Consider the following 14520-nt stretch of genomic DNA (forward strand, 5'->3'; position numbering starts at 1 on the left):
GACCCTTTCCTTTCTAGGGAAATTAACTTGAGACTCCTTAGAAGGAAAGAGGGGCTAAGAGCAAAGTGTGTATTTATGTAAGCATTTCTGTCTTAACCTGCCCTCTGGTTCTGTAGCCTTAAGGATAACAAGCCTTAATTTATTCATTTACAGCTTCTTTTATTGCAGAAAAAGGAGTGGACCTGGGATGAAAGCAAGATGCTGGTGATGCAAGACCCCATCTACCGGTAAGAATGTCCTTTGTGCCTATGGACACCAGATTCTTTGGCTTGGGAGAAACAAGAGGTTTCCAGGTGGTCTATTGGGTGCTTCCCATTACTTCTAGTGTTATTCTTTCCCAGGGTTTATTCCTTCTGTTGGCTCTGTCCTTCCAATTGCAACTAGACAGAGGAATTAGAAAGATATAGTAGGAAATGTAGATGGTCTAAAAATACACTAGAAAGAAAAAACATTATTGTATGGACAAGGAAGAAAGGCCATTCTTGTCACTAGGTGAAGTGAGCCATCTAAGTATCATTATATACACTATATTATATAAAGAGAAAGAGGCTTGGGCATCCATCTAGTCTATGCCTCTAATTCAAATCTCCATTAAATCTTTTTTTTTTAATTGATTAGTATATGCCCCATTATGTACCATGGAGTATGCTAGGTGCTAGAGATATAATCATTAAAAAAAAAAGATACAGTTCCTGCTCCCAAAGTTTACAATTTTGGAGGTATGATAATTAAAATATAAATTGCAAATGTGTAGGAAAGGTCCACCATGCCAATGATTACAAGGGGGGAAATCACATATGTTAGTGATTTAGGGCAAACAGACTTTTTTTAAACCCTCATCTTCTATTTTAGACTCAATACTGTGCATTAGTTCCAAGGCAGAAGAATGCTAAGGTCTAGGCAAGGGGAAGGTTAACTGACTTGCCCAGAATCACACGTTTTATCTGAGATCACATTTGAACCCAAGACCTTCTCTCTCTAAGCTTGACTCTCAATCCACTGAGCCATCAAGCTGCCCTCTATGCTTGCTCTTTTTGCTAAACTTTTTTCCTCTTTTTTATTATTTGTTAGAAGATATTACACTGAGAGGGGAAGAGGGAAAACTATAGTAGGAAATGTAAGTGATAAAAAAATGCAGTTTAGATGGGATTAGACAATCTGAAAATAACACAAAAGATAAAAGGCTAAAAATTAGAGGTGAAGTAGATAAATTGGAAAAAAAAACAGATTAAAAAAGTGATAAATAAAACTAAAAGTGGTTTCTTTGAAAAAAACAACAACAAAATTTTAAAATCTCCATATGAGAGAAATTACCTTTTTAAATGTGTCTGATAAAATATCTTGTTCCTAAATTGTATAGGCAACAAACAAATATTTAAGAACAGAGACCATTTCCTAGTATTTATGAGGTGAAAGGATATGAATGTTCTTAAAAGAATTACAAAATATTATCAACCACATGAAAATACATCCCAAGCCACTAATAATAAAGAAAACTTCAAACCTGAACAACTCTTGAGACTTTGCCTTACCTTTGTACTCTAAAATTGACAGAGATGACAAAAATGGGAAGAGTAGATATTAGAGGGCTTGAGGAATGTATTCATTGTTAATTAGAGGTCTGGACTGATCTAATCATTCCAGAAAGCAATTTGAAATTATGTGAAGAAAATGACCGCAATGTCCATAGACAAAGGCCAGAGCTTGTTATAGAAGTCAGGACTAGATAATAAATCTGAGAGTCATTCAGAGATGATTGTTGAAGCTTTGGGAATGATGAATATCTTGGTATACTAGAAAGAGCCAGGAGATTCAGTTCATGTCTGTCCCTTGAAACTAGCTGAGGTACCATAGGAATATAAATCATTTACCCTCTCTGAATCTCATTCTCTTCATCCGCAAAAAAAGGGAATGACTTTCAATCATGAGATTGTTAGCAATATATGACCTTCATCATGGGATTGTTAGAGAATGATCTACATGTAAGATGTTATTTTGGTGGGTTTCAATTTCTTCATTTTGGTGTTTATTTTACCTTTTCTATTTGGAAAATTATCTTCCATAATGAGAAAAGTAGGGCAGCCAGTTGATGCAGTGGATAGAGTGCCAGGCCTGGAGTCAGGAAGTCCTGAGTTCAAATTCAGATCTGGACACTTACTAGCTGTGTGACCTTGAGCAAAACATTTTACCCTGTTTGCCTCAATTTCTTCATCTTTAAAATGAGCTATAGGAGGGAATGGCAAACCGCACCACTATCTTTACCAAGAAAATCCCAAATGGGATTTTAAAGACTCAGAAATGACTAAAACAATTGAACAACAACAATGAATAAGGTAAGGAACAAAATAGAAATCAAGTCATCCTGACATCAGATTTTGTTACCATACTCTCATTTTTTTTTTCCTGTTTTTGTTTCTTTGAGAGACTTTTAGCCTGCCCCTAAAAAATCACTGAGAGAGTGAGGAATTTTGTTAGGACAGTTTCTAGGACTCTTTATGATCCATCATGCCAAGGATTACAATGACAAAGAAGCAAAGAACATTTTTGAACAAGGAAACCAAAGTAATCTGATCTGAAATTCCCAGTGGCACCCTGAGTTCACTGTCCATCGGTTAGTTTGGGAAGGTACCTGCCATCAGCATAGTCAATTTGGAGAGCTAGTTTAAGTCTAGTTTTGGAAGGCAATATATTCTAAACAGACATCCAGAAAGCCCCTAGAATAGACCTGATTAATAACACACTGTTTTATACCTAATTGGTATTCAATAAACATTTGCTATGTCGAAGAATATGTAAGAAAGTGTTGTACTTAGTTATTAAAATTAGGGTATCAACTTGGGGTTCAACAGCTATTGTTGGCTGCCCAGCTGACCCCTAGTTTAGTTTTGAGCAAGTCAGAGATGTAGGGTCTAAATCTCAAGTGGTGTCCATTTTTTAAAGCAAATAATCTCATTTATCCACCCTTTTATTTGATATTTGACTTTCATCATATGAAAATTTCAAGTCAAATGTCAAACCCAAGCAAATGAATTTTAAAGCAAAGGTATAAACGAATTTAATGCAGCTTTCTGTAAATTACCTGGGGACCAATGGACTCATCCACCTAAGAACAGTATTCAGAGATTTTTTTTCTCCAGATATCAGGCTGACCCAAGAAACTTTATCCACAGAACCTTTTTGGCTAAAGTCACATCACTCAGGAAGATCAGAAGAGCCTCCTAGTCACTTCCTAGTGGAGGGGAGTGATACAGAAGACCAGGGTTACATGCTTCAAGTTGCCTTGTAAGCCTTCCCATGTAGTGAAGGAAAGAAGTCTAGAGAATAGGCTGCCTTGGTTTTTCTCACCAGTTCCATGGGCTTGCATTCATTCTGTGGCCAGCTAAATTGTTTGCTTTTGGAAGAAAGAGAATCTTGTTCCCCTTATCTCTGCCTGGGGGAGAGTCTAGGGCAGTAGTAGAAGGAGTGGCTAGCTCAGAGTTTTCTATAGTTCTGAGAGGTTTCATTTGCGCTTAGTATGGTACTGTGGGGCCTGCAGTAATCCAGGATTTCCTGAGGGGCAAGAAGCATGTAGAAAGGTTTTATATCCATTTAATGGATGAGCAGATCTGGTTATTTAACACAACGTCTGGAAAGACCTAAAGGCAGACAAGTTGTAAAAATAAAGGCAATGTGTGGTGTGATAGAACATTATATACCAGCTGTCAAAGTCAAGATCCAGAAAGGGCCAGTAGCAAAGACTCAAGCCAGATATTGGGGTGATGGAACTAATGATAAGGGGTCAGTAGGATCTGAGGGGATAAGCACAGTGGATAGAGTGCCAGGCACATACTTAGACAGATTCATCTTCCTGAGTTCAGATCTGATCTCAGACACTTCCTAGCTGTGTGACCCTGGGCAAGTCACTTAATCCCTTTGGTCTCAGTTTTCTCATCTGTAAAATGAGCTGGAAAAGGAAATGGAAAACCACTCCACTATCTTTTCCCAGAAAACTCCAACTGGGTCACAGAGAGTCTGATGACTGAAAACAACGGACAAACTCTTTTTATAGCAGTGTCAATGAGATACTTAAATCTGAATATTGTAGATATGATCATGACCAAACTTGGCCCCAATGAAGAGTTCTGGAAAGGCTCTCCCTTCCTTCTCCTCTTCTTTATATGGTTAGATATGGAATGCTACATATAATGTCAGACATTTCCAATGAGTTGGTTTTGCCACACTTTTTTTCTTTCTCTTTATTCCCTTCTTTGCTATATTTGATAGCTCTCTGGGGGTGGGAATACTTTTGGAAATGGAGATGATTTAAAAATTTTTAAATGTATTTTTTAAAAGAATATTGAACGATTTGGAACTTGAGGCAAATCTTGGAACTGGATTGTCTTTGAGTGGTATAGGAAAAAGGAAAGAGGAAGTAGGAAATAGAAGAAAGTGAGATGTTTATAGGGGATAATGAATAGCCCAGTTGGACTATAGCAGAGGGGAGCCTTTAGATGTTTTGTGAATGTTGAATGAATAAATGAGTGATGGAAGTTAAAGGTGGGTAAAATAGAAGCAAATTATTGAGGACCTTGAATTCCAGAGGGAGTAGTTTGGATTTAATCAATATGCACCAGAGAGCATTTTATAGATTTTTGAGTTAAGGGAATGGCATGATGAAAGTGATCTAGGTATATTCATGGCATTATGTGGGATAAATTCTTCAGTAAAAAAGGTAGAAAGAAAATTTTGAGGCTATTGATGTTATCCAGACAAATGTAATAAAAGCTTGGCCAGATTAGAATGGAAAAGGAATGAATTCAAGAGAGATTTCAAAGAAAGAATTAATAGGACTTAGGGATCCGTGGGAATAGAAGACAGAGAGGGGTTGAAAATGATTCATGGGCTTTGAATCTGGGTGTGCCGGAGAATGGCAATGGTGAATTAAAAAAAAAAAATTAAAATTTGGAAGAGATGCTGGCTTCAAAGAAAAGAGGAGTTCAGGTTTAACTAACGAGGTGATCTTGATAGATGTTCAAATGTATTAAAAGCAGCTTGAAATTTGGGACTTTGAGAAGGACTGAGAGGTTAGATTTGAAGATATAATTTTATAATCATCAGCAAACAGGGTAATTGAACTCAGAAAACCACTGAGAGAAGTGGAATAGAAAAGCACAACGTGGAGGACCCATCTTGGGAGGAATGTTGAACTTAGATTCAGGAGATACCTGGGTTCAAATCCCACCTCTGGCACTTACTAGTCCTGTGCCCTTGTAACCTATCTGAACCTCAGTTTTCCTATCTGTACAATGAACACAACACCTACCTCACAAGATTTACCAAATGAGATAATGATTTTCAGTGCACTCCAAATCTTTTAAGTATTGTATAAATACAAGATAGTATTATCTTGAGGATTCAATCACATTTAGCAGAAGGAAGGAGGAAGAATCACCATCAATGGAGATGGAAGCAGTATACATGTGTGCATTTATGACTAAGGAGCCTCGAATGTCGTGGGCATATAAATAGAAGGAACACAGGCCAGAGAAGCAGGAGAAGAATGAGGGTCCTGATGTTACAGAAGTCAAAGAAGGAGGTTTTTTAGGATGGAGAGGGGGAAGGTAGCAACAGTCCCTAAATGAATGAATCCAGAGATGTTAAGAATAAAAACAAAATACCCCTAGTAGAACTAGAAATGAGGCCATTTTGGATGGCATCTGGTTGGAAAGGAGAGAGAATGCCAGATTTGGAGTGAGGAAAACTGGAGTTTGAATCCTGCTGAGTGATACTGTAGCTAAAATGCTGCACTTGGAGTCAGGAAGACTAGATGTCAAAACTAGTGTCAGAACTTGGGCAAGTCATGTAAACTCTTGTCTGCCTCATTTTCCTCAATTGCAAAATGGGGATCATAATAGCACCTACCTCTCAGGGTGGTTGATATTTGTAAAGCACTTAATTCTCACAGGGTCTGCTACAGAGTAGGTGCTTCATAATAAGTGCATTTTCCCTTCCCTTCCTTCCTTTATTTGCTAGCTGTGTAACCCTGAACAAGTCAGTCAATCTCTGTATACCTCAGTTTCTTCCAATGTATCTCAGTTTGGTTATTGAGAGAGTCAAATAAGATAATATAATTAAAGCACTTTGCCAATTTTTTTTAAACCCTCACCTTCCATTTTCAAATCAAAACCATGTATCAGTTCCAAGGCAGAAGAGTGGTAGGGACTAGGCAACCAGGGGTTAAGGGATTTATTTGCCCAAGCTCACATAGCTAGGAAGTATTTGAGGCCAGACTTGAACCGAGGACCGCCAGTCTCTAGCTTGGTTCTCAATCCACTGAGCCACCTTGCTGCTCCCAACAATTTGCAAATTTTAAAGCATTAAATAATGCTTTAAATTAACTTAAAATTTTTTTTTAATTTTTTAAAAAATTAAAAAAATTTTAAAAAAATTTAAAAAATGCTTTAAAAAATTAAAGCATTAAATAATAGCTAGCTGCTATTGCTGGCTTTAGAGTACTATAATAAAAGTGCTAAGGAGAGAAGCTGAGAATTTAACAATAAACTAGTGAGGAAATGGAAACAGGGGAGCAGAGATAGCACTTACCTGAGAAATTTTTTTCATGAGAGCAAACTCTCCTCCAGTCCAATCCCCTCATCTTATAAACGGGTAAAAGGAATCCTCCAAGAGATGAAGGGATTTGGCCAAAGTTTCATAGGCAGAACAAATCACAAAGACTTCTTCTGCTCAATAAATAATTTTTTTAAATTCACATTTTACCCTCGATAGGACCAGTTCTTTCAGTGTGTAAATGTGTCAGGTTTCTCCTCCCTTAACAAACCAACCCCAAAAAATGTCCCTTCACTTGACCTAGCTGTCATTTCCAACGAGGGTCCTGCCTCTCTCCAAATCCATTCCACCAGTTGTCCTTATCACCTGCCCACCAGCTAAACTCATTACTTCCCACAAACACCTACAGGTCCTGTACTTGCAGCTTGTTCAGGTGAACAGAGTTCAGGCCTGGCAGCGTCACTGTTTTCTCATTAACCCAATGACCACACTTGTCACACAGGACCAAAGGCTTGTTCCCTGTCTAGGTCCTCAATGTGAGGAAGCTTAGCTGACGCTGGGACCACCTCATTTCCTTTGCTTTAGAAAATGTGGACTCTGAGGCAAAAAGTCTCTCCTTCTTTAATGGAATTTCTTCTCTAGTGGGATTAGACCTGAGTTTTCTTTTCTGTAAAATGAGGGGGTGGCCTCAATAAACTCTGAAGTCCTCTCTGATGAACACTAAAGGAGCAATTTACAGTGGGGAAAAGAGCACTGAATTTAAAGTTAGAGATCCTGGATGACTCATAATTAGGGTTAGGGTTATAAAATTGGAGGCAGTGGATAGAGCACCAGGTCTGGAGTAGGGAGGACCTGGGTTCAAATCTGGCCTCAGAAATTTCCTAGCTGTGTGACTCTGGACAAGTCATTGAACTCCAACCTTTGTTACTAGGATAGGAAGTAAAGATTTTTAAAAATTATATAAGTTATTATAAAGTATATATAAAAATTATATATATATATAAAGTATATAGAAAAATTATATAAGTTGCAAAAGTTGATACCAATTTGCATGGACAGAAAGAAGTTCCTCTCCTAGCCTAGAGTTTCTTATGCCAACTAGATCACAGACCCTGTCCTCTCCACTCTCTATAGACCACATCCTGGCTTTAATCCTGAATTTCCTCTCCTTGTATTGTCGCCATGTTCCAGAGAGAACCTCAAATATACAACAGTGTATTAGAAGAAAGGAGAGGGATGTAATCCCTACAGCTGTCAACTTAGGGTTTTCTCCTGATGGTGACAGGTGTGTCAGCCTTACCCCAGAATGATAACTGAGCCTGAAGGAGACGAAACTTCTCTCCATTCCCCCCAAATCTCTCACTACCACCCCCAACCAGCAGAGTTTCTATTTGGGTCAGTCTCTCTCTTTTCTTTTTCTTTTTTTTTTAACCCTCATCATCTGTCTTAGAATCAATACTGTGTATTAGTTCCAAGGCAGAAGAGTGTTGTCAACCTGAAAAAACACAGAACTACCAAACTAACCATAAGTTTTTCATTGAGGTGGAAGATTAATCTGGGATGACTGTCGCTGAACTACAGGATGCAGTTGGTTTCTGTGGATTTTTGGAGAAGGCAAGGATACCTGCACTGGCCACAATCCAATATGATTGGGAGAGCCTAGATACAAAAGGAGAAACTAAGAAAACAAAAAGGATACTTTAGACTTGGTTTTATCCGCTAGTACTATTCTACTTCAGTCCCTCCCATGGATAGAGGACCAGAGACACAAGGTGCCTTGCCCAGTGGCACTTGGCAAATATTTTATCATAAAACAGGCTTCCCGAATGATCATGTCCACCCTCAAGGCTAACCCTGAGAGCAAAGAGAGCAGTTTGATCAGGTCCCACACAGGTTTTGTTTTTCTCAGTGTGATAGGAATGATTAGCAGATCCCAGCAGACCTTTGGATTTGGTGAAAATCCTCACAGGAATGGTTTTACTTCCAAGTCCTGAAGTAGGGGTCTTGGAGCTGGCTCTCTCCTCGAGTCCCAGAGCCCAAACTCCCTTGAGTTCCCCGAGCAATCCCCGTGAGTGACCCTTGGACTCCCAGAACCCCCTGCTTCCAGATTCTTTTCTGTTCCTCAAAATTCCATGATATTTTCTTGCAAAACCTTTCTCTCAGTACAAGTGTTATTGCCCCATTTTTTTTTCAGATGAGGCATTTGAAGCTCAGAGAAGATAAAAGACTTACTTGTAGACACACAGCAAATGGCAAAATGGGATTCAAATCCAAGTCCTTCAACTCTAAAATCTAGTGATTGTCCACTAAGGTGATTTAGTTCAGCAGGGGGTGGAGAGAGAAAGAGACAGACAGACAGATAGACAGACAGACAGACAGAGACAGAGACATTGACAGAGAGACAGAGAGAGAGAAAGTGAGGGTGAGTGGAGTTGGAGTTGGAATATGGACAATGGCCTATACCAGAGTCCTACTTTAATGCCTAATTGACTAATTGTGGCCCAGAGATGATCCTGTGTTCTCTTAAATTGAAGCCCACCAAGCATAAGCTGAAAAGGCTTCCAGTACGGGCCCAGCACTGACCTGGGTATCTGCTATCAGAAGACTTGCCTGATGAGATTTGGAGAGTTTCATTCCCAGACAGATGGCCATCAGCACATTGCTTTGCACTCACCAGACATTTAATATATGCTCATTAATTGATTGATATAGTAAAGAAGAAAGCCACAGGGAAAACTTCAGTTTGGGGGAGATAAGTAGGAAGGGAGTGGAAATGGAGAAATATCCACAGTGGGGAGCACAGACAGCAGCCAGATTGATTAAGCTGGAGTCATGGAAGCAGTCCCTCAGGATCCGCCTGAGAGAACATCTTTAATACTAATAATGATAGAATATCCAATTAGACCCAAATAGGAAAACCTCACCCACACAATTAAGCATTGTCTTTGAGCAGGTAATTATTACACAGTGGAGGAGAGAGAGATTTGGGGTGAGAGGAGGCTGTCAAGCACATTCATCCAACAGACCAAGAGATGGTGTGGTACCATGAAAAAAGCACTGGACTTGTCCTAGGTCCAAATGTCAACTCTTCTACTTAAAGTCTGTGTGCCCTTGAGCAAGTCCTATAACCTCTCTGAGACTTAATGTATCTATATGTCAAATGGGAAAGTTAGACTAGCTGGCTTTTAAAGTCTTCCTTCCTTCCTTGCTTCCTTGCTTCCTTGCTTCCTTGCTTCCTTGCTTCCTTGCTTCCTTGCTTCCTTGCTTCCTTGCTTCCTTGCTTTCTTTCTTTCTTTCTTTCTTTCTTTCTTTCTTTCTTTCTTTCTTTCTTTCTTTCTTTCTTTCTTTCTTTCTTTCTTTCTTTCTTTCTCTCTTTCTTTCTCTCTTTCTTCCTCTCTTTCTCTTTCTTCCTCTTTCTTTCTCTTTCTTTCCTTTCTTCCCTTACCTTCCATCTTAGAATCAATACTCTGTATTGGTTCCAAAACAGAAGAGAGATGAGGGCTAAGCAATGACTTGCACAGGGTCACACAGATAGGAAGTCCCTTTTATTTCTAAACTTATGAGGCAATGAATGAGCCTTTGAGACATGAATGGGTTCCACTATAATCCCTTGAAAGGATTTGAGGTTTTGTGATGTTGCACCTCATTTTATCATCTGAAAAAGTTTGGCAATTGTATTTGCTATAATTGATGCTTATCAGATTGCTTCAAGAGTCTCTTAAGAGGAAAATGTACTGCAAAATAATATGGATACACTCACTTGATTGGCCCTGCATATGCAATATAGAATCACAGAATGAATATGAGACCCTCTGGGACAACAGATATGAACAACAAATCACTCTTCTAACATTGATGTGTGGCCATTGGAAACCTTTAAAGAGGGTGTACATACCTCCTGATTCAACCCATTCTGCTTTTGAAAATCTCTAGTGGTTTATCATCGTCTGAGCAGCAGGCTAATTTTAAAGAAACTTGGAAAGAACTACATGGGATAATGAACAGTGAAATGAGTAGAACCAAGAGAACATCATACACAGCTACAGAATTAATAACGGAAGGATAAATTGTGAGTGTTACCTCCAGAGAGGGTATTTGAATCCAAGAAGGATTGAAAACATGGAAGACTTCATTTGTGTGAACATGTCTGTCTCCGAGATGATGCCTTTTGTGATTTGGGGAGGGTAGGGAAAGAGTACATTTGTGGATTAATTCTATAAATAGGAAAAGACCCCCCCCCCATCCATCATCATCTCATTTATAGAGCACCTACTACATGCCAGGCACTATGCTGAGTGCTTTACAAATGTGATTTCATTTCATCCTCACAATAAAGCTGTGAGGTAAATGATATTATTATCCCCATTTTACAGTTAAGGAAAAAAGGTTAAGGGATTTGTTGTTAGTAAGTATGTCAGGTTATATGTGATCTCAAGTCTCCCTGACTCCAGACCTGGCATTCATTTCTTTCTTTTTTAAAACCCTCACCTTCCATCTTAAGCTAATACTATGTATTGATTCCAAGGCAGAAAAGTGGTAAGGGCTAGACAGGGGGGGTTAAGTGACTTGCCCAGGGTCACATAGCTAGGAAGTGTCTGAATCCTGATTTGAACCCAGGACCTCCCATTTCCAGGCGGGGTTCTCAATCCATTAAGCCGCATAGCTGTCCTCTTTCCCTGTCTTTTTAAATTTTTAAGTTGATTGAAAAATTCCCTGTGCATTGATAAGCATCATTGGATAATTCCCCCTTTTCTATTCCATTAGATTTGCTCCTCATGGGGGCAGCTGGATAGCTCAGTGGATTGAGAGCCAGACCTAGAGATGGGAAGTCCTAGGTTCAAATCTGGCCTCAGACACTTCCCAGCTGTGTGACCCTTGGCATGTCACTTAAGTGTGTCACATTGTGACACATTCTTGGCAGCTTCCTATTCATCATAGATTTATTTCCCTTGTAGAGTTGTCCATGGGATTCTATCAAATTTTTTTGCCCAAACCTTAGCATTCTCTTATCAAAATATCCAAGGATCATATCAGAATCTGCCTGGATTTGCCTTTTTCAAAGTTTCTAAGGTGTAATAGTGTCCTATTCCCACTACAGCAACAAGTTCTTAAGAATCCAGTAGAGCATAGCAATTGCCCTCCTTGGTTCTTCTACATTTTCTTAAGTGAAATTTCATTAAACTAAGCCAAAAATTAATCAGATGCTCTCCAATGAGATGCTCTACTTTTGGCAGAAAGGGTGAGAGAGTTTAGGCTGAAACCTGGATAATATAAGTCTCCCATCACTACTTTTATCATCTTTCTGTCTTAGAGTTAAGATTTACCCTCCTTTTTGTCCAGATAACCTATAGTACCAGTTGGTGATAATATAGCTTAGTGTTCCTCTCTCTAGTCTTCATCCCACTTCCTTCCTCTTGTATCAAGACTTCTTTACACGAGTATATTTAAAATACTTAATATAATATATATGATACTTAATATATAATATAATATAATATAATATAATATAATATAATATAATATAATATAATATAATATAATATAATATAATATAATATAATATAATATAATATAATATAATATAATATAATATAATATAATATAATATAATATAATATAATATAATATAATATAATATAATATGTTTCTATCCTTTTACCTATCTATTTTAAATAAAGCTTATTGACCCAAAGCTACCTCTAGTCATTCAACTATCCTACCAAGCCTCAGTGAAAACCATGTGGTCAAGTTTGCCTCTTTGATTTGGTATTTTTAGTTCTCCCTCCTTGTTCCCTATATTTCGTGCCTTTGTGTATCTGTGTCTGAGGCCATAGGTCTTATTGATAGCCCCTTTCTTTGATTTTGATTCCTTTGAACTTCTGTACTGTAGATTCCATATCTGGTTTCATGGATATTCAGGGACAGTTTCCAACCTTCTAGTGCAAAGTCCTTTGGGCTACATTTGCAAGATAATCTAAGCCAATGCTTACAAATCCTTCCTAGATACACTCCATCCCTAGCTGAAACCTTGTCATTACTATTGGCTTAATCAATGATGAATAGACCCTGGCCTTGATATGAATATAATCCAGATTGGTATACATTTTTATGCCATATCCTAGGAGTTAAAGCTGGAGAAGATGGTACAAATCATCAAAATCAACAGAAAATAACGACAAAAAGCAGTGGATTCAAAGTCAGAGCTTCTGCTTTTGAATACCAAATTTGCCAGTAAGCTCCTTACTACTTTAACTTTGGGCAAGTCAGTTAACTTCTCTGGTCCCCGGGTTCTGCAAAGTGAGAAGGCCTGCCTGATAAGATGATCATCCAGCTTGAAATCTGTGATTTAGTCCAACATCTTCATTAATTGTTAAGTAACTTAAAGGGAAAAATGGTCACACAATGAGTAAGTGGTAGTCAGGAGTCATACGATTCCCAAAACACTATTTTTTCTACTCTCCCACATGACCACACATATATGTATTCATGAACAGGGCTAGTCTTTGAACCCCTGATTTTTTCCATTTGAATTAAAGCAACATTTAAAAAATGAGATCTTTGAAAGGAAGGCAAATATATAAATATATGTGAATGTGTGTGCATAATATAAACATATATGCTTATATATAATGTTACATAAATTTTATCCATTCATGCACACACAAATACACATACGCACTTGCACACTGTTGGGAGTGGCAAAGGATTGGCTGAACAGGCAGGCTTAAACTGCCCTTTTTGGAGTCAAGGGGACAATCGCTGACCTTGATGTCCAAGTCAGGTGCCTGCCCTTGAGTGGGAAGCCTAAAAAGCTAATGAGATTTTTTGCTGCATTAATGGAGGCACACAGCACCTAGAATGAAGGAGGTAATAGCTGTGGTCAGACCATGTCCCAGAAATCAGGTCACCAATAGCCTGTTGAAAGAACTGGAGAAGTTAATTCTGGAGGAGAAAAGATGTTAAGGGGAATGTGATCGCTATTGTCAAATATTTGAAGTGTCATTTGGTGGAAGAGGGAAGTAGCTTGTTTTGCTTGTCCCAAAGGGCAGAACTGGCACAATTGGGTCACAGTTGCAGGGAAGCAAATTTAGGTTCATTTTAAAGAATGACTTCACAATTGTTAGGGTTGTTCAGAATGGAATGGGCTGCTTCCACAGATTGCGAATTCCCTGCTCCTAAGAATATTTAAGTGGTGTCTGGACGAGTATCCATGCTCCATTTAGGGGCTTGGACTAGATGAGACCATAAAGACCTCTTCCAACTCTCAAGTTCTAGTATCCTTACCGTAAAGCCTAGTGGGGTAGCTAATCCACGCCTCCAAAGAGCTACCGTGCAACATTATATCATGATTGGAAATACTGAGTTGCAAGGAAGTGAAAGGGTTTGCTTAGACTTACTCAGGGATCAGGGACTAGTAGGGACATGAGTGGGATCCAGGGTCTTCCTGCTTTCTGGTCCATTCAGCCATCCTGCCTTTGTAAATATGGCTTCTTCTCTTCTGCCTTCCACTGACCCTCGCTGTACCATGAGCTCTCCATTACTAAGGGGTCTCCTTATCCCATTTTGTGGGTCATTCAGGCTTCTGACTTATTTTGCCTCGTCTCCCTTGCTGTCAGTCTTTTGCCTCAAATTCCTCTTAATTCATGAGCCCCAAGAAATGGGGGAAATGAAGGTACATTGAGTAGTAAATCTGTTTATTTTGTTTCTTGCTAACAACTCTGATAAAAGCTTCTTTGAGGGGAGAGGGAAAGAGAGGAGGGAACAGTAGAAGGGCAACTGAGTGGTCAGTAGATGCCATTTATCTGTGGGTTCTGGGTCTCCCATTAGTGCCAAACTTCAAATTGAATAGGGTCATTTGTAGCTAACCGGGTGCATTATTAGGCCATCACCTTCCAGACAGGCAGACTGACCTTCCAGGCAAGGGGCCAGTGATCTGATGCAATGTAGCAGCAGCTCCTAACTCTGATTATTTGG

The 14520-nt window shown here is 38.9% G+C and overlaps 1 protein-coding gene across 11 annotated transcripts in view; it reads left to right on the top strand.

The window, feature by feature from the left end:
- Positions 1 to 14520, top strand: part of C2H1orf226 (chromosome 2 C1orf226 homolog) — a 420186-nt gene that overhangs the window by 308104 nt on the left and 97562 nt on the right. For 6 of the 11 annotated variants that reach the window (XM_007480659.3, XM_056815458.1, XM_056815453.1 and 3 more), the window contains one exon: positions 169 to 227. In XM_007480659.3, the coding sequence (XP_007480721.2) occupies positions 169 to 227 (59 nt within the window). Of the gene's footprint in view, positions 1 to 153; positions 228 to 14520 lie in introns of all 11 variants that reach the window. The other 5 variants (XM_007480658.3, XM_056815452.1, XM_007480660.2 and 2 more) reach the window with 1 other exon arrangement.

This window comes from Monodelphis domestica, chromosome 2 (assembly GCF_027887165.1).
Source record: "Monodelphis domestica isolate mMonDom1 chromosome 2, mMonDom1.pri, whole genome shotgun sequence".
Taxonomy (NCBI): Eukaryota; Metazoa; Chordata; class Mammalia; order Didelphimorphia; family Didelphidae; genus Monodelphis; species Monodelphis domestica.